We start from the raw sequence: 25,583 nt of genomic DNA, 5'->3' as shown, positions 1-25,583 counted from the left end.
AGGTTGATCGATGCAAGCTTGGCCTGCGATGAACCGACGACCGACGGTTGGGTGGTCGGTGCGATGCCTAGGCATGGGCCTGCATTAGCAAGTAAAACAGCGCCGTGTCGTTTCCTAGACTTCACCTACCCTGTAACGATCTATGTCTTCCATAAGTTCGCGAAAAGATGGCAACTGGCATTCATTTCGATTTCTTCGATTGCGAGCCTTTGTCGAGGCAGCAGGCCAACCCAATTCAAGCGAGGCCGTTCCATGATGGCAGACTTCGCTGGTCCTGCTCGTATAGTACTGAGTATCAAGGCCTTCGAAATGCGGCGTCTGCGCGTGTGCCACCGCAGGAACATCCCTCGTCGTTCTTTATGCGGAAGCAGGCGCAAGTTGGCCATGGAAAGCCTGCTGGAGGCTGTGAGGCGATCTCATCGTAGACGGCAGAGGTGCAACACCAGCAGCCTGGGGCGGCCTGCAGGCAACATATCCGTAGTCTCCAGCATATCTATCGTGTTGGGTGCGATTTGACTCGTTACTGGGCGAGCGCTGTGACTTCAGTATGAATCTTGGCTCGGGCCATGGCTGTGACCTGTAAGATGCTTGCTTCGATTCCATATTGTAGGGTAGGCTTGTGTACAAATTTGAAACGTGCCCAGCCTTTGGGTCATTGCTTACATTGCCTTTATGAAGCGTATTTTGATGGCGTTGGCCCCGCTGACGTCAAGCCCTCTGTTCAGTTGCGAGTGACAACTTCATGACGCTCATGACCATTTGTGTCTTTTTGGATTGCACATCTGGCATTCGCTCATCCGCGTGATGTCAGCTCGAAGATTTCTTGACATGTGTAAAATTGGCCGAGGGAGTGGTTTTGCAAGAACGTGTTGCCAGGAGCTGACGTAGTTTGGCAATTGGTAGGTTGTGCCGCCAAATCTTGGTGAGCCCGATCTAGGGTAGGGCACTGCAATGTTTCGACAAAAGAGACATGCCATGAACCGAGGACTCAAAGAAGACAACCATGATAGAATGGCAGTATGTACGCTATAAACGACGCACTCTTACGTGACTGGCCATTCACCCAAGCCATTTATATTTTATTTCAGCTATTTTACCGCAAACTACATCGTCATGCTTGGGTAAGATGTGTACGCGATCTTCAACGCCTCCAAGAGGAGTTTCGAGCAGCGAGACTTCTTCCAAATGACCAATCCAAACCTTTCATCCCCCTGAAAGCACAGCCTTGTGTATTTTACAGCTTTCTCGCCGTCTCTTAAGCTCTGTTCCAGTCTCAGGATCCCACCTGCTGCCCATTCATAGACCTGAGCTCCTCACCTGGGCCCGTCAACCGTGTTCGATAAAGCCACTTGACTTTCAACATAGAGTATAGCGAGCCAATCCCCACGCAAATGTCATGCAGACTATATATGAGCCATATGAACTGACTTGTCAGAGAAACTTCTCCCAGTCCTAGAGGGGGACTTACCGAAAGCGTAACAAGTTGCGGGGACTGGCTCATCTCCCAGCGTCCGCTCCGGGTCTCGAGCGCTCCGCATATGGCAACGAGAGCAGCCGTGGCCACAAGCTGAATCATTACGTTACCTCTCAGCTTAGGAGTCGATTGTTTCCTGCGCTCCCAGAGAAACGTCGCCCACTGTAACACCATGCCAGCGCGGAAAAGGATTGACGGGATCCAGATTGAGAGACTTCCTGGCCCGGAGGGCTCAAGCTGAGAGATTAGACCTCTAAGGAGGACCCCAAAACACGGTGCAAAGATGATGAATAACCCAATTGGGTGGAATGCCATCCTCCCAATAAGCCAGTTTCCTCCCAGCCAGACACACTAAGGACGTCAGCTGCGCCGAGCACCAGGGCTGGGTTTCATACCTGGTCGATCATGCTGCAGAGGATGAGAGAGCCAAGAAGACCTTCTGTCAGAACTTCCACCCCCAACAAGCTGAAGTTACCGAATGTGACAAGCAGACCAAGCTCAGAAAGGACCAAGCTGGACAGAAGAGCCTTGAATAGCCGGGGAAATTCGAGCCTCAATATCTCTTCAGACTGATCTTCTTGATGTCTGCGACGATGCACAAGATAAAGGACAAGTACTCGAAGAATGAATGCGGCAATACCGGTACCGCATGCAACAAGCATTACGGCGTGGACGAGAGCCATTTTGAAGACCATGATCGCATGGGAGAAAGCGCCGAACCGGAAGGGCAGCCTATGTGTGTTTAAATACTCAAGAGAGCGGCACCAGGCGCGTTCATTAATGCGACAGCTCAGAGCGAGATCACCCGAGACGTACAGAACAGCCTACGTACGCAGAGAGCGGTAGCAGATCACCCGGCAAGATCGAATTTGATTGGGCAGCCTTTGAGAGGGCCGTCTTGGGGAATCAAGAGCGTTCTCTTCTGTGAAACTTTAGGCACATCTGTGTGGGGGTCATGGGATGCGACGGCAGAGTCGAGCTGTAATCTCTGGCAAGAGAGCCTCGGACTTGATGTGCCCAAACTGGAGTTGTAGGATTACGTATACGCAGGTCGACGCGGAACCACCAGATGGGTTGAGGGGATATATATATATATATATGTTGCAGCCACTGCCAGGTCAAATGCGGGCGTCGCTATACGACCGTAAGTGATTTCATCTACTGATGCACTCTCTTTGCTCTCCTTGAGACGGCTGCATGCAAGGCGAATTCGCACACTTCATGCAACAACATGGACCTCTCCACCAACATATTCGAACAGTCATTCTACGGCGAACAGGAGCTTTTCGACAGGATCAACTCATCGCACCAGACCGAGGCCCCGCGATCTGAGGCATCGGAAATAGGAACAGAGGCTGCCACTATCCTGTTGACGATGGCGGGAGAGCCACAAGATGACGACGATCAGCAGGACAGAGGAGAGTGGGTTTACAGCGAGCCTCGACAGCTTGGGCTTTTCGAAATCACAGGTTACCATAGGCTGGGATGCGACATGAAGATGGAAACAGGGGCTAGTGTGCAGTTCGCAGTCTCTGCATCTGTGGCAGGCAAGTTATACTCAAAGATCGCAAAGCCGCTGTTGTCTGTCAACTTGTCGATGCCGCACTTTAGAGATGGCGAGGTGTGGGTGACCCTGTGCGTGATGATGCCGAACAAAGTCTGCTACGATCTTTCACAAGTTGTGGGAAACCTGATGCGGGTTTGAGCTCATTGACAATGACTCGAGAGCAGGCCTAACACACATGTTGGTCAGATCATAGCATTGGATGGGCTCCGGAGACAATCTTTTCGAGCACCCGCAAAAAGCTCGTTATGTCCTTAAAGTGTAAAGAGAACGCAATTGTACAGGAGCATGACTTTAATTGGGCAGACATGGCGGCGGCTGACATAAAGTCTAGGTGTGCTTTTGGCTCAAATAGTGTGGTATGTTTGTTGAACTACAATACCATATGCTAGACTAGTCAAATTCCAGAGTGGTTCCCTCAAGCTCTACATCCAATTGAGACGTTGTTAAGGCATATTTACAGTACACGTGAAGCGACAGCATGGAATACTGTAGTGACATCTCGTTGAATCGTTATAGAATACTGTATTAATTGTACATGCAATTCAAAGCCGAAAGTTTTAAACGAGGATGCCGGCTTCTCCATCATCCTATCGTCATCATCAATGCAACCGATTGGCCGTTACCAACCTCAGACATAGCCATCTGGAATGCCGTCGCTCGAGTATGATGCTGTCTACCGTGGCACTGGCTGGTGTAACAAGGCTTATCGAAACGAAATTCGAAACTGCCGAGTCGGAAAGGCCTTAGCCGGGCACCGCTTCATGGTAATGCGATTGTGTGGGGCATGGTTCACGGTCGACCATTTCAGCTCGAATAGCAGGACAGAGCTAGCTCCGTTCTCGAAAGGCAAAGCATTCTTATACGTGTGTTGCTTCATGTGCTACAAGTTATAAACGACAGAAGGAATAAATTTTATAAACTGAACTTTTTACACGCAACAGTTCGGCCACTACCCAGATTCTACTCACAAGAGAAAAGCGTGAACCTCCTTAGCCTGTTGTGGGTCTCTATGTAAAAACACCTTCCACCACCACTCAGAAACAAACATTCCCTACTCTTGCTGGACAAGGGCTTCAACGGAACTTAAACACTCCTGAATGACAGAAAACTGCCCATGCGTATGATAGTGAAGAATGGGCAGGATTTGTAACAGCAGGTCTTTACGGGCCTCGTGATATTGTTTCTCCCGATAGAGCATTTGGATCTCCTCCGTGAGCTCTTCAATTCTCTCCCGATGGGGTGTCTTCAGCTGCTTCTGAGGCAGTTCCTTGAGTATAAGTGTGCTGTGATCTTCCGGTCTGAGCGTTCTGACCTCAAACTCTAGAGCTTCTGTTGACCTAGAACGTTCCTTGCCGAGGCAGCGCGAGATTCGACTCCTAATGCTGGATTGTTTCATGTTCAGGATGAGAGGGATGGGTTCAGCAACCGCTACAAGGGTTGACTACATAGCATCGACGTCACGGTAATAGGCAAGACAGGGCCAGGATGTTAAATGAATGTGTCTAGTTGCCTGCGATCGAGCACAGGTTACCCAGGGCCACCACAAATGACGAGGTCAATTTCTCAACACCCAACGGAAAGTCGTCAAAACAACACCTCGTCGATGCGACCAGTATTGAAACTAGCGAAGGATTCACGTAGCGTCATACAGCCTGGCAATCTAGCCCTTTGTCCGGTTGTAGTCATTTTGGCGTGACAAAAACTGACCAGGGATGGAGATGGTAATAATTCCAGTCTGCTTTTTGATCTTAGTGTCATTTGTCAACGGTTGCCTTTGGGACGAGTCCTCAGCTCCACAAGACTATTCGCCTGAGGAAAAGACCGCGTCCTGTCACGATAAGCTCTCTAAAAACCGGCCAACGGCACAAATAGAGGCAAAAGATCACCACGCAAAATTGGTTGGCAGTCTTGAGGGGAACCAAACCACCCAACGCGATTTTCCCAATACGAGCCTCCACAGGGGGTCCTGAGTGTATGATTGGTGAATCTGGAGACAGTGGTGTGAAGCCATACAGTAAGCACTTCAAAATACAACGCACAAAGCGAAGAAGAACTGTGAAGAAAGGCTCCACAAGGTTCAAGTCAAAACCAACTGCATCGGTGATTCGTGCTGAATTCGGTAAGTCTCTGCTCGCATTTGTATATTTGCATGTCGAGTAAATTCGATGATTGTCGATGGATATACATTCTCCAAAGACAGCCAATGGCAGCCGTTGGGGTCTGCTAGTCTCCTCTCTGTGCACACGCAATGTTTTGCCCCGCCGTCCAACAAGGGGCCTACATGTCTAATCTGTCGCGCCACTGTTGGTTCGAGAACTTCGCTTCACCTTGCGGCACAGAATATCGGGTTACTCTGTAGTATCCACATTCATCGTCGACGACTCCAGAATCGCGTGTTGGGCGGATTTGATGTGATAACGCCCCCTAAGCGCCGCATGAACAATTTTTGTTCACAAATATGGCATCAATACCATCATTGTCCTCGAGGTGAACCAGAATGTCGGGTCGACGTTTGTAAAATATAAAGCCTACTTGTGCACGATGATTTGGAAGAAGACCGAAGAACCAAGCACAGAATGATTAGCGACCGGTCTTTCTGAGGTTTACGTTTTTATGGGCTAAAAATGGCTTCGTCGGACCGTTTCAACCGCCCGGCCCATACAGGCCTGGCCCCGCTGGCTCCACGGCCGCCCTCAACGCCGGTGGTTTGCCGCTCGACCAGTTCCATTCAAGGACCGCCTAGCCCATATACTTCGCTTGTAGCGGCTTCGGTACCACCATTTGACACGATACATTCGAACACCAATGATGAAATCGAAGACATTACAAACTCTTTTCCGGCCCCTCAAAGCGTGCCGTACAGCGGCTCGGCAACAGGCGGTACTGACGATCCGGGTAACATCAGGTGCCTGGCTATGCTGTAAGGCCCCCGTCAATTCATTCTAACCAAGCTGAGATGGCTGACAAGTCGTTGAACAGAATCAGTATGTTGCGTCATTCTCCGCTGCCTGCAGGATCAAACTAACGGAGCGCCAAGAATTACAAACTTGGAGAACCAACCGGAAAACCAGTAAGGGTACCGCTGCCTACAAAATTCAGCAATTTGGAGCACTCATTTACTCAACAGATACACGTCGAACCAAAAACTTTGCCGAGAAATAAAACAGGATTTGTTGCGGGTAGTGAATGCTTTGTCCAGGACATAGGATGAATTTATCGGAACAAATGATTGTACACAAAAGAAACGATAATAGGGCCATAGTTCTATGGATTTCCGACGAAGGTTTCATAACAATCCGTCATGCAGCCCCCTGCAGCTGAATGAGCCTACCATGTATTACGGATAAGCATCGGGTCGGTTGCGGCGCGGCTCGCATAGCCAAATACGCACGTGATGAGAGCGCCTGCTGCAGTCGACGATGTATGGGCAGGATAAGCGCCGACCAATCCTAAAGAGGGTGTAGGGGCCGCCCCAAATAACAAAGGTGGCCTACAGATGCCTCAAGGCTTAGTCTTCGTACGCCCCTTTTTTTCATGCAGGTGCCAAAAAGACAAGATGCTACCTGAGCTCCCAAGCAGTGAAATTCTCGATGCTAAGGCACGGTCGAGGAAAGAATATTATCGATGCGGCAAAATAACCTTGCTGTCGATCAGGTTCGCGGGCATCAAACGTAGGACCACAGAGGCGGCAGGGCATCCATCGAGGTCAGCTCACTCGGGCCACACCACACACCTGCACCTTTTGCGTTGGCTTTGAAAGTACAATTGCAAGTGCCTCAAGTGAGCACATTGTTGCCATCTAGGGGTGCGTAATCCCGCTGCTGCCTATGTTGGAACCAACATCCCACTTGTATTGTTCCTGACCTTCTCCAGATGCTTAATGCAACTTTTGTGTCTCGCTCAGTTGTGTAGCGGCTCCCAGGCCGGCGCATCGAAAGTCAAGCGTATTCTCGCTGCCGGAATCCGAAGCGGCACGCCTAAATGAGTATGCTCGACGTCTGCGCCGGCTAGCAAAACAGAAAACGATAACGATGAACGCCATGCCAGTGGTAACAGCACCGACGGTAACACCAACGGTGGTCTTCTTCTGCTTTTCCGTGCTCACGGCATCGGCGTTGGCCGTGAAAGGGTCGTGATTGGGCACAATGACACTGGCCGTGGAAGTTACCGTACTAGTCCAGAATTCCCCACTACCTACAGAGCTTTGGCCGTCTGATGTTGCAGTCGCAAAGTTGGTCAACCCGAAAGCGTTGGATGTGGTTTGACGAGTCCATCCGGAGCTTCCAGAGTCCGGGTGTGGCCCGAACGAAGTTGTGACGTCAGATGTTGGTGCCTGAGTGACGGGCGCAGCAGTTGAATCACTTGACGTCGCCGTGTGAATTGGAATGTTCATGTTCTCGTGTATCATCGACGAACGGAATTTGGCTGGATCAGGCAGAATGACGGCTGCGCTCGTGTGCATGAAGGGTGAGTACGTGGGGATTCGGTCGATCGTTGGTGTGCCTTTACTTGGTCCGGCACCGGAAGTTTTTACAGCAGCTTCAGAAAACCGAGCACCGGTCTGTCTCGAGGCAGGCAGTAATGGAATGTTGCTGGAGAGCGACAAGCTGGAGTCAATCTTTGTCACGAAAGAAGACCAACTCGACGAGTGAAGTGGACGTGTTGATGACAACAATAGCACGGAATTGTATGATGAGGTTGCCGTTTTCCGTATCGAGCTGCGACTCGTTTGTATCACTGAAGTGGCTGCTTGGAGACTTTCCAAAGAGACAACGCTGTAGTGAGATCCAGACGCCGAGGATCTAGATGATGTTGACGTGTACTGCGTCACAGTCACGATCGCGGGAGCAGTGAAGTCCATGCTTGTTGACACAACTGGCGTTGGTCTGGACCATAGGACTGGGGTTGAATGGGTCTCGGCTGTTGAATCCGGTGGCGTCGAGTCAACTGACGCTGTTCCAGCCTGTGCCATGGTTTTGGTGATAGTTATTTGGTGTGTCATTACCGAGGTCTCCAGGATCCAAGGTTTATCGGCGGACCCTGTAGAGATTGGGTTAGAAAGGCGTGAAACGGCAGCCCAGGTGCTTTGCTTAATGGCGGGGCTCAGAGACTTTGCGGTGGTCTCTGGCTCGGTTCGGGTTTCGGAGTTCGCCGAGGCAAATGTTCTCGAAGACAGGAAGCTTGATGCGGTCAAAAAGCTGGCGTCGCTAGACCTCACTCTCTGCGCATTAGATGGAGACGTCAATACCGTAGCTTTTCCATCGAAACCCTGAGTAGGAGACGTGTCAGCCTCATCTCCTACGAGCGATTGTCTGTAGCCACCAAAATTGCTGAGCGTTTTCGTCGTGATTCCTTGGACCATTGCAGATCTGTAGTTCGACACTGCGGCAGTGTTGAGACGGGCAGTATAGCTAATATTCCCAGCCATTGATCCGCCATGAATGGCACCAAGAGCGTAGATCTGAATGCCCAGAGCCATCCAGACGATGGCAGGCAGCATGGCGGCGACGACTTCTCACGAGTATTGGGAGTTCTTGTTCAGTACAGAAAGCAAAGAGCGAATGAGTTTTCTAAGGCTCCTGTAGCGGAACGTCTGCCTTGTATAGGAGATAGAGGGGGAGACAATGACGACTTGTGGATAACTGGTTGATTCACACTGTCGTCACACTTCAACACAGACTTAATTTATTTCTTTTCTTTGGAGGGTTTTCTAGTATTCCAGCTGCTTCAGATTTTAAATGCCACTCCGTGTGGACTGTTGTTCACTCATTCATTAGGTTGCCAAGGCCACGTTTTACGATTCACGTCGCCTGCTGAATATGAGTAAAATCAATAACGCATTTTAATGGACAAACTCATCTATTCGGTAATTCTATCTACCTAATATCATAGACAGGATCAAGAGAAAGACGGTGAGTACACCAACAGTGCGCGAGGAACCTGGAGTCGAGTTATCGATAGGGGGTTGGGGTGGTGACGTCGAAAACGCGTGGGCTGTCAGATTTGCTACGCCAGTGCCATGGGCGTAATTGATCGTTGTCAAGGTGTGTTGCGGAAGAATGACAGACGATGCATGGCAAAGCCGAGTTGAGCAGTTTGGTAAGTGTCCGCCGGGGACGTGACCAGAGGTGGTGCACGGACTTTGTAGAGCAACAGTCATGGTTGTTTCTCGTGTTGCATATGCCAGGACCTAGCCAGATCTTTATAAGAAGTAAACCTTGATGCATTGTGTCTATTTCAGCCTTTGTCGTTAACTTGCTACGACGAACGCTGCATGGAAAAGATTCTTGCGCTTTGACGCATATTATCTCATTCCATGCCCAGTTGTGAAGAAGGGGCTGAAGCCTTGAGCATCGTCAAAACTATATATCATGAATGCTTCAACGTCATTGCAAGAGACCTAAGGAGTCATGTGCTATTAGTATATTCTATCCTCGAGATGCTTGCCGCCACCCATCGCTTCCGCGGCTCCGTTTTTGAGGTCCCGTGGTGTCGTCAAGTCATGGTCGACGACGTTCTCCTTACCTTCAAAGCAGGTGAAAGGACGTTTTATGGAGTTAAAGGAGTTGAGGCAGAAGAAGATTTTCGATGGGATTGGCCCCATTTAGAGAACTTATTCTGGGTTCAAGAGGACAGTGAGAAGCTGAGCTGGTGGCAAGACATCCACCAACGTCCGCGAATCTCCGAATCCACTCTGCCTTGTGACATCGAAGCTATCCTTGGCCATTATCAATCATCAAACAGTATCATACATGTTGGAGTCAAGTGGAAGGGCCATGACTGTCCGACATGGGAGCTGGAAGATGAAATTGCAGACGTAGTATTCGCGCATGGAGTAAAGTTCGAGTCACTGTGGTCGTAGCTGTGCTCTACCTACTTTTACAATCAAACGTTGTTGATTGCTACCCATCGTTCGCATTCAACTCTCGTCGAACAATTTCCAAGCGTGCGCATGATTCAGGATTACGCTCGCAAGTTGAGCTGAGGCGACGAGAACGTGTCCGCGTCCCTTGTCTGAAATATACATTAGCACGACTTCAAGACCTTCGCAGAACAGAATGTGTGCTTCGTAAGTATGTGCACCCTCAAGGGACGGATGGGTTCTTGACAACTGAAAGACCGCATCAAGACATCCCATCAGAATGTTTGACGGTGGAGCATACTCGACATAGAAAAGAAAGTCGGGCGCCGGCTAAAGAGCATATATACCTCAAGAATAATACGCCGTCACAATTCCGAACAATGCAACAACCGAGGCAAGTCATCCACGGTCAAGGGACATCGCTCCACCGCGACATGCTGTGGGATAGCGATCAGATATCCTGGATCTACACCACAGCAGCGGCTGGATTCTCGTCAGTGCTTCTAGCGGGCTACCTAATCTCTCCGTCAACATATGCATCTATTAGCCACGTTGGCGCTGTTAGCACGGGAAAAGTTGAGACATCCGTCATGATGGCCGTGCACTATGTTCCCCTCATCGTGGTGGCATCTGTTTTCTGCTTTATCGCTTCAGCCGGCCTCGGGTGGCTGTGGTGGAAGTGCCAGCACAATTACTACTGGGTCAAACGTAACACTGTTGTGTAAGTGAGGCCCCAGACTGAACCAGTCCCAGAATCTGTCTGATGCTCCAAGACCTACACTCACCAATTCTGCCATGGGACTGATGTCGACCATCATCAACATATACACGGCGAGGCACGGCCAGTGGTCAATTACTGCCATCATTTCCGGTTGCGTCATTGGTGCCTGGCTCACGCTTTCGATTGTCGTGTTCATCATATACGACATCATCTTGATCCCTCGAATTGAGAAAAAAGATGTAGAATGGGGGAGAAGAATTAATGCCTCTTCTTCTGCAACCCACTACGGTATTGCCCTGATTAGGTCAGCGAGAAGAAAATAACACCGGAGGCCGCGATACATGATGCACCTGTGTGATATTCGGGATTTTATATTATATAGTCACGGTTCAGATTCCTGTTATTCGCATGCCGCGATGTTGTTCTTCTCAGCTTCTGCAGCCCCTGAGAGATGACTGGTCATGAAACTCGCATTTTTGAACACCCGTGTTCCGTTATTGTACTGTACAGTGGCCACTCTTCATGATATCATTTGTCCTCATGATTTCTTTGATGTAACATTGTGCTGAATTTTAAGAAGAAGCTTATCTCAACTGCACTTGACAAACTCAAGACCATCTAGCAATACCAGTGATCGTCTAGCAATACCAGTGATCGTCGTGCAAAATCCCCCCACGCCCTGCGGAATGCTTGCTTTTCAGGCTGCGTTGAGGTATCATGGGGAGCATCAACGGCGCCGAGCTCGAGCTCGGGTTCAGCCTCCCGGGGTATGCTTCTATCTGTTGTGTGAAGAGGGACGTTCTCTGTAGAATCCCCGGGGAAAGATAAAAAAGATACGTTGCGCTGAGGAGAGATTGCCCCTATGATTTCTGAGGCCTTGATTTCTCCGCTTTGATCGTCATGAATGGAGTCTGTCTCCGTACCGGCCGAATAAACTTGAATGGTGCTCTCTTGGCCGTGACTACCGTGTTGCTCTGACCCGGAATCTATCTCGTTCGTAAATTCATTGTCTGGCGAGCTGGGGCCACTATATCCTTTGTCATCTGACACATCTTGCGAAGGCACGGAGGCTGTGTCTGCTGTGCCTTGTGTCTGTTTTGAGATAGGTCACTTCCGGCACCTTTGTGGGCTCCCTTTCAAGAGTACCTGGAAGTCCTCTGTTCTTAAAGCGCAGTCTCAGCTTGTCCATTGTCCACTCAACGTCCGATGCTGAAAGCCAGGGTTGATTTGTGTTTGCTCCAGGGTGGGGAAACGTAGTGTTTCTATCTGTCATTCAACAAATTCGTCAGCCTGTAAAATCTTCATGCATAGTACAATAACCTGACATTTGCAAAAAGGTTCTTTAAACCCGGTATCGTGAGGCTGAGAGCTGGCATGAGGCGACATAATGCGTGAGTCGTATGAGTGGAGAATAAATTCCTCGCGTGACGTTCCGAGAAGACATTGAAATACGACGACGGGTGGACATTTTGGCGAGTTCGTCCAAAAGTCCGCTATCAGATCATTTCCACCCGCCGATGCTCCAAGTACAGATTATAAAAGCAGGCATTCCTGACCGCGGCGTGCTGCGGCGTTACGGATCTAGACCCTCTTCAGACTTGTATGTCTCATCAACGACCTACCTCCAGTGTTTATTCAGACTCGTTTGAACTCGAGAGTTTGGTCCGCAAATTGTCCCATCAACTCGAAGACCAGGAGCATTATGACTTGATTGCCCTCACGACAGAGCGAGATTCGTTGTTGGGCCAAATTTCGTCACTACGCCGCGAGGTAGATTCGATGGAGCATGCCAGGACAGTCTCGGTGGCGTTGGCTCGCAAGGTACAGCGCCTGCTTCGCAAGACGCAAAGATTGGTCAGGATAGAAGAAGCTAAGTGGGTCGCGAGCCGAACCGTGCTCTAATAGGCTCGTGGGGAGAGGGGCCACTTGTGCAAAACTTGCCCAGCTGGACCTGGTGCCCTAAGCTATGCCGCAAAGCGTATGGTCCGGTTGCGTGTCACTGTCTCCAGTTTTTGATCATAACGCTACAAACGCATTATGCAAATCTAACCTCTGGATTTGTTGCTGCGACAACTTTTGGTTGGTCTTAAGGGAGGGGGATCAAAGAACAGACAGTGAAGTGTATAGAGATGTCAATGCCGTATATGCATGGTTCGAACTGCAATACTTTGCAAGAGCGAGGAGCCAACTGTATAAAAGTTTCTACACAGCGCTCTGCCTAGCATCCTGTCGTTTAAGACGTCGTCGCCTCTTAGTCAGTAGTGTGGATCGGTTTGTGTACATGGTAGAGTATGACATGGAGAAAGGTATCGTCTGCGTCAAGGCTTCTATGCCAATCTACCTTGACCGCCACCCTTTGCATGATTATGAGCCCGTGAGCCGGACAGCTCATACATGGATAGGCATGCATCGCCAGCGCGCCTGTCGCCAATTTGCAGTCGTGCAAGAGGTGCGTCAATCGGTTCTGCCCAGCTTTCGGAAACTCGTGGACATGGCCCACCCCAATGTCATCCGCCCATTAGCACTTTATATCGCTGCTGAGACATTCGTTGCCTATGAGCATGAGCACGTGGAGCTGGACATATTCGACACCATTCCTCTCTCTATCAAAGAGGTCGCTTCAGCCATGTCACACGTATGGTCTGTTGCCAATCAATCAGTTTACAGAAGCCGCTGATCATGTACAGACCATGACCGCCGTGCGCTACTTGCTTTCACTCGGGATCAGCTTTCGCATTGGCGGTATTCGACTGGCAGTGAATGGGGTGGTAAAAATTATTCTGGACTGGGACTTTGAAGCGACCGTCGGTGGCAACACGAGCAAGGCCAACTTATCTTATGTCGCCGTGCATCTAAGTGAGATCATGCGAACCCTCGGCCCCGGCCGGGGAATTACGTGGGCCAGACGAAGTAGGCACTGCTCGTGCCATTTTTTTTTTTCAGAATTGCTCTGAGAAAGTGGCTAGGTTCAAGAAAGCATGAAGATCGTGAATAATGTGTGAGGATAGGAGAAAGAGAACATAATTTCTAGGACGGCCGACACGCCCTTTTTATACTTCGAATGACGTGCCGTAGAATCATGCAATCCAGGTTGATTCAGCAATCTGCCTCGACCATCGCAGCTAACGCTGCGGCCCTGGTGCATGCATTAAACATTTTCAGATCGACTATGTAACTATGTCCTTCTAGTGTTGGGATATGTGGCCGGGCCTGGTAATTTGAGACTTCGCATCCTATCAGGGCCACGGTTTGGAGCTTTCCACCCTCTTGCGATTGCGCCTTGTGAGACGTACGATCGAAATCGAGCAGGTCATTCGGCGACAACATTCGATGTTGGGGAAAAATCTCGACCCTTTACAATCGGCAATCAAGTCCATCAGCACCGTACTGGTTCTGACCTGCAGGACTGGAATTCAAGTCGATAGAACCGCTGCCAACCGGCTCCGCTTCAACAGCACCAAAAAAGTTGTCTAAGCTAGTATCAGAATGAGAATTAGAAATGGCTTATATCGACAAACGTCAGCGACTTTCTACTTAAAATTTGGTCGCTCCGCACATGACTCTCTGGAATTACTTCCTCAGCGATAATGAGTGAATTCATGCTCTCTAGCTATTCGAGCTTTTCACCGCCCATGTTGGGTTCTCATATGCCGTGTCAAGCTGTCTTTATGTGTTGTGCCCTCTATTGCCAATTTGACCTTACATCCTGAAACTTTGCAGAACCATCTTTGTTGCCATGGTGCTAGGGTGTGGACTGCATTGATGTGGGCTTGAAGATCCGTCCATAGAGCAAATGAATTGCTGCAGCCCGCTGTAGTGCATTTCAATGGACGATAATGGTGCAGGAGGTGGCGACTTTACCTCTTAGTTAGTATGAAAGGAGCACATGGCCTTGTCAGGAGCACTCACCTCAATGACTTTTGACTGGTAAAAGCTCCCTCGCATACAAGACAAAAGAATAGGGTCGATGTAGCTGTGGAACGTGGGGCATTTAGGCCGGCTGAGTGCTCGTTTTCGATATGACGTGCTTGCCGTTGCTGCTCATGAAATTTTTCATCCTGTCCAGCAGGTTCTTGGAGACCCGTAGGAGTTTCATGTTCGTATTCTGGAAGCGGGCCGTTGCTGCTGGAAGTGATCCAACTGGGAACCACGAAAGGATATATATGAGTCTGTTCTAGAAGATGCGAGTTGGCTCCTAGCGGTCCTTCTGATTCCTGATCAGAAATGAAAGAGTCTCGCTACGAGAAAATTTGGGGATTAACGAGAACCTGACGGGATAAAAGGTGGACAAAATATAACCATGCAATACAACGGAAGCAAAGCTTGAAGGAGAGGATTGGTTGACGGCAAAGAGTGCGTGCGGGAAGTCCGCTTGGATAAACTGTGACAGAAAAAAGAGGCAGAAAGCTCGATTGCACAGGCAGGAGCACGCGTATTTATATACACGTAGAGAAGTTTGATCTCTCCTCCGGGCCAGGTATGGGACGCTCACCGCTGCACCAAATAGGAGGTGATGATTGGTTGTGTTATGCGGGTATGCCACAAAATCTGCGTGGCGTTCCTAGCTGCATAAAGCCAAATCCAGCCAATGGAAATACGTTGGCCAGGTAGACGAAGATCAGACACGTGTGATGCTTCACTGCCTTATATCGAGTGTATAAAGTTCACACACGACCATGCCATCTTGTTTAGTCTAAAATCTCGTTCTGTAAATGCTTCAGCTGCATTACCCAGTGATCAAACAAGAAATCAGACATGGACTCCCCAATATTTTGTTGCGCTTCAATTATGCCCTATCGTCCACAACATCTCTCTCACGAGAGCAAGTTTACGGCCTTTCTGGCATGGGCTGCTTTCCCGAAGGCCTCTGCAGTAGGTCACGCCGCGGACACAGACGCTGTCACTTGGTCATATGCCATACAGCTAGTACGTCAAGTGAACTACGGGCCACTGGAGGCGAAGAGATACTTCGTCTCGGAAGGGGCTAGTGACAACAGTTTCGTTGAAGTTGATGAAGACGAACTCATCCGAGCCAACTTCCAGAAACTCAACACGTGAGTATATCAAGTGCCACTCTCAGCTCGCTGCCTGATAGATGGAATCTAGTTATAAGAACTTTAAGTGCGATGCTCACAACAAGTTCTTCGAGGTCAATGTCTACCAAAAAGATCCAGTCAACAAGCATCACTGGCGATCGAATTTGGCGAGACCAGCGCGAGATATTGACTTGAATGCGCAAGAGAGAACCGAGAAGGCGACCATGCCATCTAGTCAAAGCCAGCAAACCCAATTTTAGGCCGTGTCTGCGGGTGTTTCGGCCACTGATCCTAGTGATAGCGCCACCACGTCCTCGTGCGGTTGGAATCAACTCAGGTCGAGCTCTGTGACACTCAAGCTCTATGACGACAGCTTTGAAGAATATTTCAAGGACTTGACAGCATACGATAAGGATTGTAGTTGCTACGGTCATTGCAGCTACTGAAAAGGTAGTATTGGACTTAAGATAGGGTAGATATTAACTTGACGTACTTCTTTTCAACAAAGGAGAGGCTTAGATTGGCTTGCACGGTCTCTTGAACCCTCCGGCTAGTTTCGACGATTTCCTTCATGTCTTTGCAGATGTTATGTGGCTCGAAGCGGATCAGAAAAACCATAACGGCTACTTTTGTGTCACATAGATCATTCGTTGCGTTTATTGTCTGTCGTTTCGGCTGCATAGTGAAATAACAAGTCACACGTAGACGTCACACTCGCCCTTTGCCAAATAACGATCAAGTACCGAATGACATGATGAGCCTCTCGGCCGTCGACGTATTCCGACGCAAAGACGGGGTTGATGGCCGATTCATGGTGCCCGGGGCATCTTGCCACTTCTTCATGCCGCAAGGTACCAGCCTATTCATCGAGAAGTCGCCCGTGAGATCGATTATCTGGTCAGTAAAAGCTGAAATGGGTATCGTTAAAGTCGGCGCTTTGTGTCGTTCGCTAGGCGCCGCCGCTGAATGTTACGTAGCGTATGCTGGTCAAACTTTGCAAGAAATTTTTTGATAAAAACCTAGAGTGGTGCGAATGCCTTTGTCAGGGGTTCGTGACGTGTCAATGGTACAGAAAGGCGAGTCGGTGAATGCTGATAGGCCGAGTGATCCCGTGCTAGGGGATCTTAGGTTGATGGTGAGCTCGTTGGCGGTGTTTTCCACTTCAGCATACGATAGTCGGAGGCTCTGTTGTTCTTGGTTAAATTTTATGATGTGAAGTTGTTTTTGTGCTTTTCTGCAAATTATGAATTATCTGCAGCATCGTGATTGCCTATGTTGGGTTTTTGTTGCTTTGGTTCTGCTCATGCGTGGGTTTGGTGCTGTCGAGGGTGTTTCTAGGACCTCGATTTTGTTAGCGGCGGCTTCATCTCCTGACTGCTGTTGGCGTTGAGATGCATTTTCCTTGGTTTTTTGCGATGAATTTGGCGATCGCTTCGGTCTTGTATTCTACGACGCGCTCGTCACGAATTTATTAGAATCCTCTATCTTAAAAATCCGTCCGGTCTGTGGTATTCTGCTGGCAAAGACCGGGACAAACGAGTTGTTCACAAATGTTGCCACCAACGAGTGGCTGGGTAGCATCTGAGTGCGTAGGTCAAATTGAAGATCATCGTTTCTTAATTGTTCCCGTCATATGTAGTTTTTACTGTAACATGGTCTGTGTTGTACATGGAACGTCGAGTGGCTAACACAACCCCCCCACGATTCCTTAGGCTTCGTCGTCTTCTATGCGTCGCTTCATTCTTCGTCTAGTAAAGCGAATAGGATTAACAGAGTCGTCTTCACTCTCGATGCTGTCTTTTCTATCCGATGAAAGTGACTCGATGCCATTTTCCAGACTTGAAGAAAATTCAGTATGGGAGCTTTGACACCCTTGGCCGCCACGACAGACACAGGGATGCGCTGGCTTTTCGTGGCAGTCACACTTCATGCTGGCTACAAGTTGTGGGTCTGGAAGACAGCTGAGTATGTCATGTAGGGTAGATCTCAAGTCTTGCAGCGTATGCAGTAGGTAAACTCTGCAAGCGGATTTCGGGTTACCATGGGCTGTTGCGCAGGACCAGTCTGAGGGCGACAACAGCTCATTCTGCAATTCTCTGCTGCAAGCGATGGCCCTTTGCGCCGCTAACGAGCGCACACGGGGCTTTGTCTGGGAGTTATTCTCATGCTGGGACTCATCGCTCGACAGCAGCTGATCACTTTCCAATACAATCTCATCGTCTGGGACAACGAAATCCGCGAGACTACCTGTGGTGTCAGAGTCTATACTTCGCTCGCTACCACACCAGTCGCTTCCTTCTCAAAGTCAGCATAACATACCAAACCAGGATTCAGATCTAATATCATACCTGAGGCTTCTAGAGCCTCGACGTCAAGAAAATTCGGTACTTCCTGCTGGGTATTCTTCATAATGCTAGTAGAATCGAACACTTTATAGTCAAATCATCGAGCGAAGGCGACAGACACTTCTCATATTTTTTTCTGGTTCATAAACTATAAATATTGTTGGCTCGTTGTCTAGATACTCTTTCGGAATTCATTCGATATTCTACGTAAATTCGTCTCTAGGTGACACATTTGAATTGTTGTCAATATCTGATTGTAGAAATGAATCAATACAGTATGAATGGCTTGTCTTCGTAGAAAGACGCCGAATACCCACATCGCAACAATTGACCCGTTTTGTCTAGGACAGTAACAAATTCTTCCCGTCTAGCTTCTTGTACTGTACAACAGGAGTGCGGACCATGATGATAATACGGGCTCTACGTACAGTGCGTGATACGCTGTCTTCGCTTGGCACCTCAAAGCTGCCTTAGTTGAACTGGTTTGCAGAGTCTTATGAGCAGAAAGTCCATTCCTAGCTTTTCCCAGACGTCGTTAGTCTCGGTGTTATATTGCCTAGAAGGGTGTCTATACTCTAGAAATTGCCTTGTATGGAAAGCGGCATGTGCGCCTTTCTTTTGTGGAGGCTGCCTATTATAGTTGCCTAGTAGAGAAGTTGCCTTGCCCAGACATTGCCTTGTCCAGAAATTGTCTTGCCCAGACATTGCCTACATTGCCTTGTCCAGAAGTTGCGTTGTCCAGAAATTGCCTTGCCCAGAAATTGCGTTGTCCAGAAATTGCCTTGTCCAGAAGTTGCGTTGTCCAGAAATTGCCTTGTCCAGAAGTTGCCTTATCCAGAAGCTGCCTTGCCTAGAAGTTAGCAAGACCATGACGTAGCAGTGCATGAGCAGAACAATTTTAGGCTAGGCCAGGGCGCATGTACTATTGTTCACCGGCTGGACAAAACAGGTAAGCGGTGTAGTGAATATACAGAAGAGGAAAGCGGTAGAACCAGAGAAGAGATAGTTTTGAAGCAGGTTGTAACAAACATCTGCTTCGAAAGAACAGGCTCCCTCGCGTACTTGTGTTGAAAGCACTGAGTGTACGTTTCGCCACTAGATACTGGGGAGTTCTACTTTCTGACAGGCGCCGAAGTTCCTGAAGGAGATCTGGGCTCGTGTTTGAAGTGGGGATACCAAAGAGGAAAGATACAAGAAGATTTGGACTGGTACTTTGAAGGAACTTCAGAAGGTACGCACGATCTAGGAGCGGTTGGGCGGCGGCGCGGGGAAAAGATGGCCCGATACAGGCGTCGCCGAAAGTGGCAGCAGAAGCCGCCATTTCCTAAGGCGGGAAAGCCGCGTCAAATAATACCCTATAAAGCTACTCTATTTAATAAGAAGAAGAAAACTAAAAAGAAGAAGATAAAGAAGAAAAAGACTAAGAAGAAAAAGATAAAGAAGAAAAAGACTAAAAAGAAGAAGAAAGCTAAGAGAGCTAAGAAGGCTAAGATAATTAAGAAGTTTCTATTTTAGAAATAAGCTTTACCTCTCTATCTATTAATCTAAGGATTAATAGAAAAGAAGAAGATATTACTCGATCTTCTTCTTTATAGTAAAAAAAACTAAAAGAGTCTACTCTATGAATATAAAGATAGCGCGAGAGAAGATAATAAAAAGAAGAAAGAGAAAATTAACCTACTTACTCTACTAGAGAGGGTTCCTCTTAAGACGCGACCTACCCTAGAGAGGGTTCTTCTTAAGACGCGACCTACCCTAGAGAGGGTTCCTCCTAAGACGTAACCTACCCTAGAGAGGATTCCCCCTAAGACGCAACCTACCCTAGAGAGGGTTCCTTATAAGATATAACCTCCTCTAGAGAGGATCTTCTACCCTTTATTACAAGCAGGGAGACCTCTTAAGATTCAGCCTAGCCTATAGGCCCTTTAATATAACCTACCCTATAATAAGCGCTACTATATTAATAAGAAAATAGCGCTTTAGCGGCTTACTATAAACCCTTCTATACTATCCTTAAGCAAGAGATAACTATTAAGTTATAATATCTTAAAAAGCTTAATAATAATTACTATAGTATTATCTCTAATTTTTTTAAGGTATAATATAACTACCCTTTGTATCTATAATAGGGTACTTAAGAGGAGATAGCCCTAGGCCCTACTACCTCTAGTAGCCTTATAGAGCGTCTTAAGATAGCTATAGAGAGTTTAGGCTACTATCTCCCGCCAATCTAAGCTATATTTAGAGGTAATAATAGCTTTAATGCTACTTAATACCTTCCTAAGTAGAGAGACTTTCTCTCTTAAGAGCTAGTATAAGAAGCTATACTATTAGAGTCTTGCCTAGAGTAAGAGATCTAATCTAGTATCGATAGATACTAGGATATTAATAGTATCTAGCTTAAGCTTAAGAGCCTTAAAGCTCTACCCTAAGGAGAGACCTTATAGCTTTCTCCTAACCTCCTATTAGCCTATATATTTAATACCTACCCTACTATCGAGCCTTTTAGCCTAAAGCTTAACTATACCTAGAATATACTACTAGAGATCTTCTATAATAGTTATATTACCTTTATAGTCTATATCTTTTTCATGTATATAGCTTAAGAGCCTTGCTAATCTTATAGTTTAAGTTACTAGTAATAGGGTGATTTCTATAATTATATTATCTAGCTAGCTCTCTAATAAACTATACCTAGTATCTACTAATAGGAATTCCTAACTTCTTTTAATACTATTAATTATAAGGTAGGGTCTTATTAAGAGAAGCCTATAGGATCTCGGGAACTAGTAGATAACCCTTCTAGGAGAACCTACTTATAATACCTAATATCTAGTCGCTATCTCTAGCATTTCTAGGCACGAGTAGAGGCTCTCTATAATAAAGTACTTATTACTATAAAGGATAGATCTTAGGTTCTCTATTTTTAGCACTTAAAGATCCTAGCCTAATCGTATAATCTAAAGAACGACTTTAGTAGGGGAAGCGCACCTAAGATATTTCACGCCTTCTATAAGGGTATTCTAAATTTACTAGAGCCCTTATATATTAACTTTTAATCCTTATAGATTAATCTTAATATCTAAGATATTTATACTAATAAAGGGCTTTCTCCCTAAACCCTCTTATAGAAAACTAAGTATAACTATAAGGCTTATAATACCCTACTAGAGGACTTAAGTAATATTAGCTTTAACCTAACCTTCTTCTAGATCTATAATCTTAAGGAATTTAATACCTATATAGGGAAGATACGCCTCGATCGATATCTAGATATAGGGCACCTTAGTATAGAAAAGCTAGATATCCTTTAGGCTAAAGCCTACTACTTAAGTAAGGAGCTCTTCGTAGTTATATTTAGTAACTACTAGCTCTTTAGCTATCTATCACTTCCCTCTCTCGCCCTTAGCTAAGAGCTACTCTAGGAAGCCGCTACTATTAGGGTTAAGGATAGCTAGACTAACCTATATTCCCCTAACTAAGGCCTAATATAGGCAAGCTAGGATATAGCTAAGAGATACCTACTTATAGTTAGTAAGTTGCCTCTAATATCCTATAGCATATAGAAAGAGATTACGCTATAGCTTAATATAATACTTTATATAGAGTACTATAGTATACTAGTAAGCCTAGACTAGCTAGAAACCCTCTTAGGGCTAATTAGCCTTACGCTAAGTACTCTTAGTAAAAACTACTATACCTCTTATACTATAGTAGGTATAGTAGAGCTTAAAGCCTTCCTAGTAATATAGGCTATCTACTTTATTACCCTACTTAAATTCCTTTTCTACTAAAGCGAGAACGCTCTTAGACTATAGTAAGAATAGACCCCTATAAAATAGATAAGATAAGACGCCTAGCTATTACTAGGGCTCTATACTACCTTTCTATTCTCCTATCTCTTAGCTCTTAGTATTACTAGCAATTAGACTTATACCTTTAATAATTAGATCTAGGAATCTACTTAGATAGTAAAGAAGCAGGGCAAGGGTGGCGCTAAGACTAGGAGAGAGGGCCTAGGGCTAGGGTAGTCTATTAATACCTATAGGTCTCTTGTTTTCCTAGAGGATACTATAGACTAGAACTAGGGCTATATCACTCTTAAGTGCCTTCTAAGGACCTTTATCCTACTAAGCCTACTACGAGAGTACTAGGCTAACTCTAGGAATCTTATATCCCTTATAGTAATATATATAACCTTTAATCTAGATCTACTAAGAGTTTCCTAAGCTATAGGGCAGGCTCTTAAAGAAGGCTCTATAATATATTAGGTTAAGCTATAGGATATAGCTATTACCTTTATAGCCTAAGAGGTAGAGAGGCTCTATATAGGTTACCTACTTGCCTAGCTTAGGGAGTATTAGGCTAAGAGCGCATGTAAGTACTAGCTACCCCCTAGATACTATACCCTTAAGACTCTAGAATACGCCCTAAGGGCTCTTAGGGGTAGCGATATAGATAGGCTAAGGATAACTACCTAGACGATCCTAATCCCCTAGACCCTAAGGGATATATACCTTAAAGCTACCTTAATATATTATAAGATTTATAGTATTACCTAGGAAATATAGTATTCTTACTAGATAGGCTAGAAATAGAGCCTTAATCTAGAAGAACTAGAGTTTCTCTCTTAAGACTAGTTTATTATAGACTAATTCCTTACCTATAATAATAAGTATTCTTAGGAGCGAGCCTTATTTAAGTAGCGTTTCTACTAGATCTAATAGACCCTACTAGATAGGCTCTTATACCCTACTAAAGAGTTAGGTGAACCTTCCTAGATTATATCTCTCTTTATAAAGGCTATAGGACTTAAAATCCTAATCGCTTTTAATAGCGATAGGATAAAAGAGATTAAGATATAGCCTAACTACAAGTTAACTTAAAAAAGCCCTACCTTCTTTAGGGTCTAGTTCTAGGCACCTATCGATAGGCGTAAGGATGCCCCTAGGGTCTAGGACTCTATAGGGACTAGGAGGTTTAATATAAGTAATAACGCTTAGTTTAAGCTCGCTAATCTCTAGGTAGGGGTTCTAGCCCCCCGCCCTTAGTAAGAAGATAAAGAAAGCGATTTCTAAGACGCTTAAGATAGGCGTCTTAAGCTTAACTATCTCCTAGACTAGACTAGGGCCTTTATTAGGATAATTAAGACAACTAAAAGAACTAAGAGAGATAATAGTTATAGGTTCCTTAGGTATAGAAGCCTGCAAGATCCTAGGGCTATTATACCTAAGGTATCCCCTAATTAGTATCTTATAGTTCCCCAAGCTATAAGATTAAGGTAGATTTACCCCTTAGTAGTTCTCCTAATAGAGGAGAATATAAAGGTCTTAAAGGGAATTCTAGAGAGGCTTATTAAAGATATACCTAATACCTTTACTAAGGATAGGCTAGATAAGGCTAGGGCTATCCTAGAAGGTATATAAGCCTAAGAGGGCCCTATAATATTCTATATTAAGATAGATATTCTAGCTATATTTAGTAAAGAGCTAAAAGTCGCCTTAAGCGAATATAACTAGTAACTATAGGCCTTCCTCTAGTAAAGATTAATACTAGAGATAAGGGTTATCTCCTCTTAAGGTACTAATATAGAGGGTTCCTTAAAAGAGAAAAGTAGAATAGATATAGAGCTAGACTCTAACCCTAATTCCCTACTAGAGTATAAGGACCCTTAAGGCTTAATCGTTCTTTCTATAACCCCTATTACTTTTCTTAGTTCCTTTTAGATAGTTTCTTTAGCTCTTTATAGAGATATAATATTAAGGTTCCCTAGATACTAAATAGTAAGAGTAGAGCTATAGGATACTCTTATATACTTAGATCTTACTAAGAGCCTAACCTCTTAGTTAGTAGAGGCTTTAGCTAACTATCTAGCCTACTAAGAATAAAGATAGGGCTTTATTAGATGCCCTAAGATAATAGGGCTAGACTAAGACTAGAAGTAACTTACTAGTAATAGAAATATAACTATAAAGTAGAAACTACCTACTTTATAGGTATTGCCCGCTATATAGAGTCGCCTACTATATATATATCGCCTACTCTAGGATAAGACTCTTTACTTAGAAAGTAGTATAGAAAATAAGTAGTAAAGTATTAAATAAGTAGAATATTAGTACTACTTAGAGTTCTTATTTTACCGCACTATACTCCTACTAGATAGGTACTTTTAGTATTAAGTCCTTTATTATTATAGTAGATTTATAAATATAACCTAAGCTAGGCCTCTTACTTATCACTCTCCTAGCACGCTTAAAGACCTATTAAAGTTTAGCAATAGGAGGCCCTTATATCCTTAAAGGTCCTATCTCACGAGAGAGCTTGCTAGTATAGTGCCTTAAATTGCCTTCTTCCTTCTACTATCTAGAGGTAACCTAGGGTTTTATAGGAAGAATATAGAGGAGACCCTACTATATTAGCTCCTATAGTAACTATAGATAAGAGCTCTATAAGGGGTAAACTAATAGCCTAGTATACGCTAGATACCTAGAAGTAAGAACGCATAAGTATCTAAGGAGAGGATAGGCCCCCGAGCTAAGCCTTACCGAATAGAGAGAACCCCTACTAGCATAGACTTACCCTAGAGCACTAGTCTCTAGTAAGGTAGTATCGCGCCCTCCTCCTACTAGGGGTCCCTAGCAGGGAAATCCCTTTTATAGGGGGGGTAGTAGGAGCTCTAGGGTAGGAAACCCCTCCCTAGAGCGAGGACTAAGGCAGGGACCTATCGGGGCTACCCCGTAGAAAGTAAGATATAGAGAGGATAGACCCCATTTTATCCTAAAACTATTAGAAGTAGGACCTCTAGGCTTTACTAAACAGCCCCCTAGCGCAACTAGTAGGACCTACTATATACATCAGCCATAGAGCGGCGTTAGTAGTATAGAGGCACCCTACCGTTCCCCCCGCCCTACTACTAACCTAGGGTAGCCCTAGGGTAGCCTCAGACAGGAGCCCTACCAGCAAATAAGGCCTATAAGACCTAACTACTAGGCTTCCCTAGTACGCTATAACCGCTAGAGCAGCCAGTTTCACAGGGGTTTAATATACACTATAAACCCTCCGCGAGCGAGACTAGAGCCTGCAAGCCTATTTAGAAGGATACACAGTATATATCAGCAAGATATAGTATATAAGAGCTTATAGTAGGACTTAAGCAGACTGCTAGCGCTAAGCTTATGCCTTCTTCTAGTCGGCCCCTCGAAGCCCCTCTCTCTTATCTACCCTCTAACCTTAATTTAGTAGCAGCCCCGCTAAACTAGCTTCGTAGGCCGCTTTTATAGGTCCGTAAAATTCATTTATATAGGGAAATAAAAAAATTAACTCATAGCCACTAAACGTAGCCGCCATCCTGCACGCAAAAGGTAGGGCGCCTAGTAAAGCCATAGTAATTAGTATATATCTATAGGGTAAGCTAGTAGGAGCTATCAGTAGGGGGTTCAGGGCTCAGGGTTTGGGGGAAATGCGTGGGACTTAGGGTTTTAGGGTTTTAGGGTTAGGGTTAGGGTTAGGGTTAGGGTTAGGGTTAGGGTTAGGGTTAGGGTTAGGGTTAGGGTTAGGGTTAGGGTTAGGGTTAGGGTT

The 25,583-nt window shown here is 46.1% G+C and overlaps 6 protein-coding genes across 6 annotated transcripts; 4 read left to right on the top strand and 2 right to left on the bottom strand.

Moving 5' to 3' along the window:
• Positions 1-1,273: 1,273 nt before the first annotated feature.
• Positions 1,274-2,157, bottom strand: PV06_11469 (uncharacterized protein; the record flags this gene model as incomplete). The annotated part of the gene is made up of 3 exons (XM_016413154.1): positions 1,274-1,423; positions 1,469-1,825; positions 1,870-2,157. The coding sequence occupies 3 exons, from the start codon at positions 2,155-2,157 to the stop codon at positions 1,274-1,276; spliced, it is 795 nt and encodes a 264-aa protein (XP_016256464.1).
• A 548-nt stretch (positions 2,158-2,705) lies between these two features.
• Positions 2,706-3,179, top strand: PV06_11468 (uncharacterized protein; the record flags this gene model as incomplete). The annotated part of the gene is made up of 1 exon (XM_016413153.1): positions 2,706-3,179. The coding sequence occupies one exon, from the start codon at positions 2,706-2,708 to the stop codon at positions 3,177-3,179; it is 474 nt and encodes a 157-aa protein (XP_016256463.1).
• Positions 3,180-6,918: 3,739 nt separating this feature from the next.
• Positions 6,919-8,541, bottom strand: PV06_11467 (uncharacterized protein; the record flags this gene model as incomplete). The annotated part of the gene is made up of 1 exon (XM_016413152.1): positions 6,919-8,541. The coding sequence occupies one exon, from the start codon at positions 8,539-8,541 to the stop codon at positions 6,919-6,921; it is 1,623 nt and encodes a 540-aa protein (XP_016256462.1).
• A 1,742-nt stretch (positions 8,542-10,283) lies between these two features.
• Positions 10,284-10,947, top strand: PV06_11466 (uncharacterized protein; the record flags this gene model as incomplete). Its single annotated transcript, XM_016413151.1, has 2 exons — positions 10,284-10,624; positions 10,677-10,947. 2 exons carry the CDS (start codon positions 10,284-10,286, stop codon positions 10,945-10,947), a joined length of 612 nt encoding a protein of 203 aa, XP_016256461.1.
• Positions 10,948-12,920: 1,973 nt separating this feature from the next.
• Positions 12,921-13,619, top strand: PV06_11465 (uncharacterized protein; the record flags this gene model as incomplete). Its single annotated transcript, XM_016413150.1, has 3 exons — positions 12,921-13,259; positions 13,312-13,534; positions 13,591-13,619. 3 exons carry the CDS (start codon positions 12,921-12,923, stop codon positions 13,617-13,619), a joined length of 591 nt encoding a protein of 196 aa, XP_016256460.1.
• A 1,793-nt stretch (positions 13,620-15,412) lies between these two features.
• On the top strand, positions 15,413-15,920 carry PV06_11464 (uncharacterized protein; the record flags this gene model as incomplete). Its single annotated transcript, XM_016413149.1, has 2 exons — positions 15,413-15,678; positions 15,731-15,920. The coding sequence occupies 2 exons, from the start codon at positions 15,413-15,415 to the stop codon at positions 15,918-15,920; spliced, it is 456 nt and encodes a 151-aa protein (XP_016256459.1).
• Positions 15,921-25,583: the final 9,663 nt, after the last annotated feature.

The sequence above is a fragment of the Exophiala oligosperma genome (genome assembly GCF_000835515.1).
Source record: "Exophiala oligosperma strain CBS 72588 unplaced genomic scaffold supercont1.34, whole genome shotgun sequence".
Taxonomy (NCBI): Eukaryota; Fungi; Ascomycota; class Eurotiomycetes; order Chaetothyriales; family Herpotrichiellaceae; genus Exophiala; species Exophiala oligosperma.
Note: the sequence above shows the minus strand (reverse complement) of the source record. Positions and strands in the feature narration are given on the sequence as shown.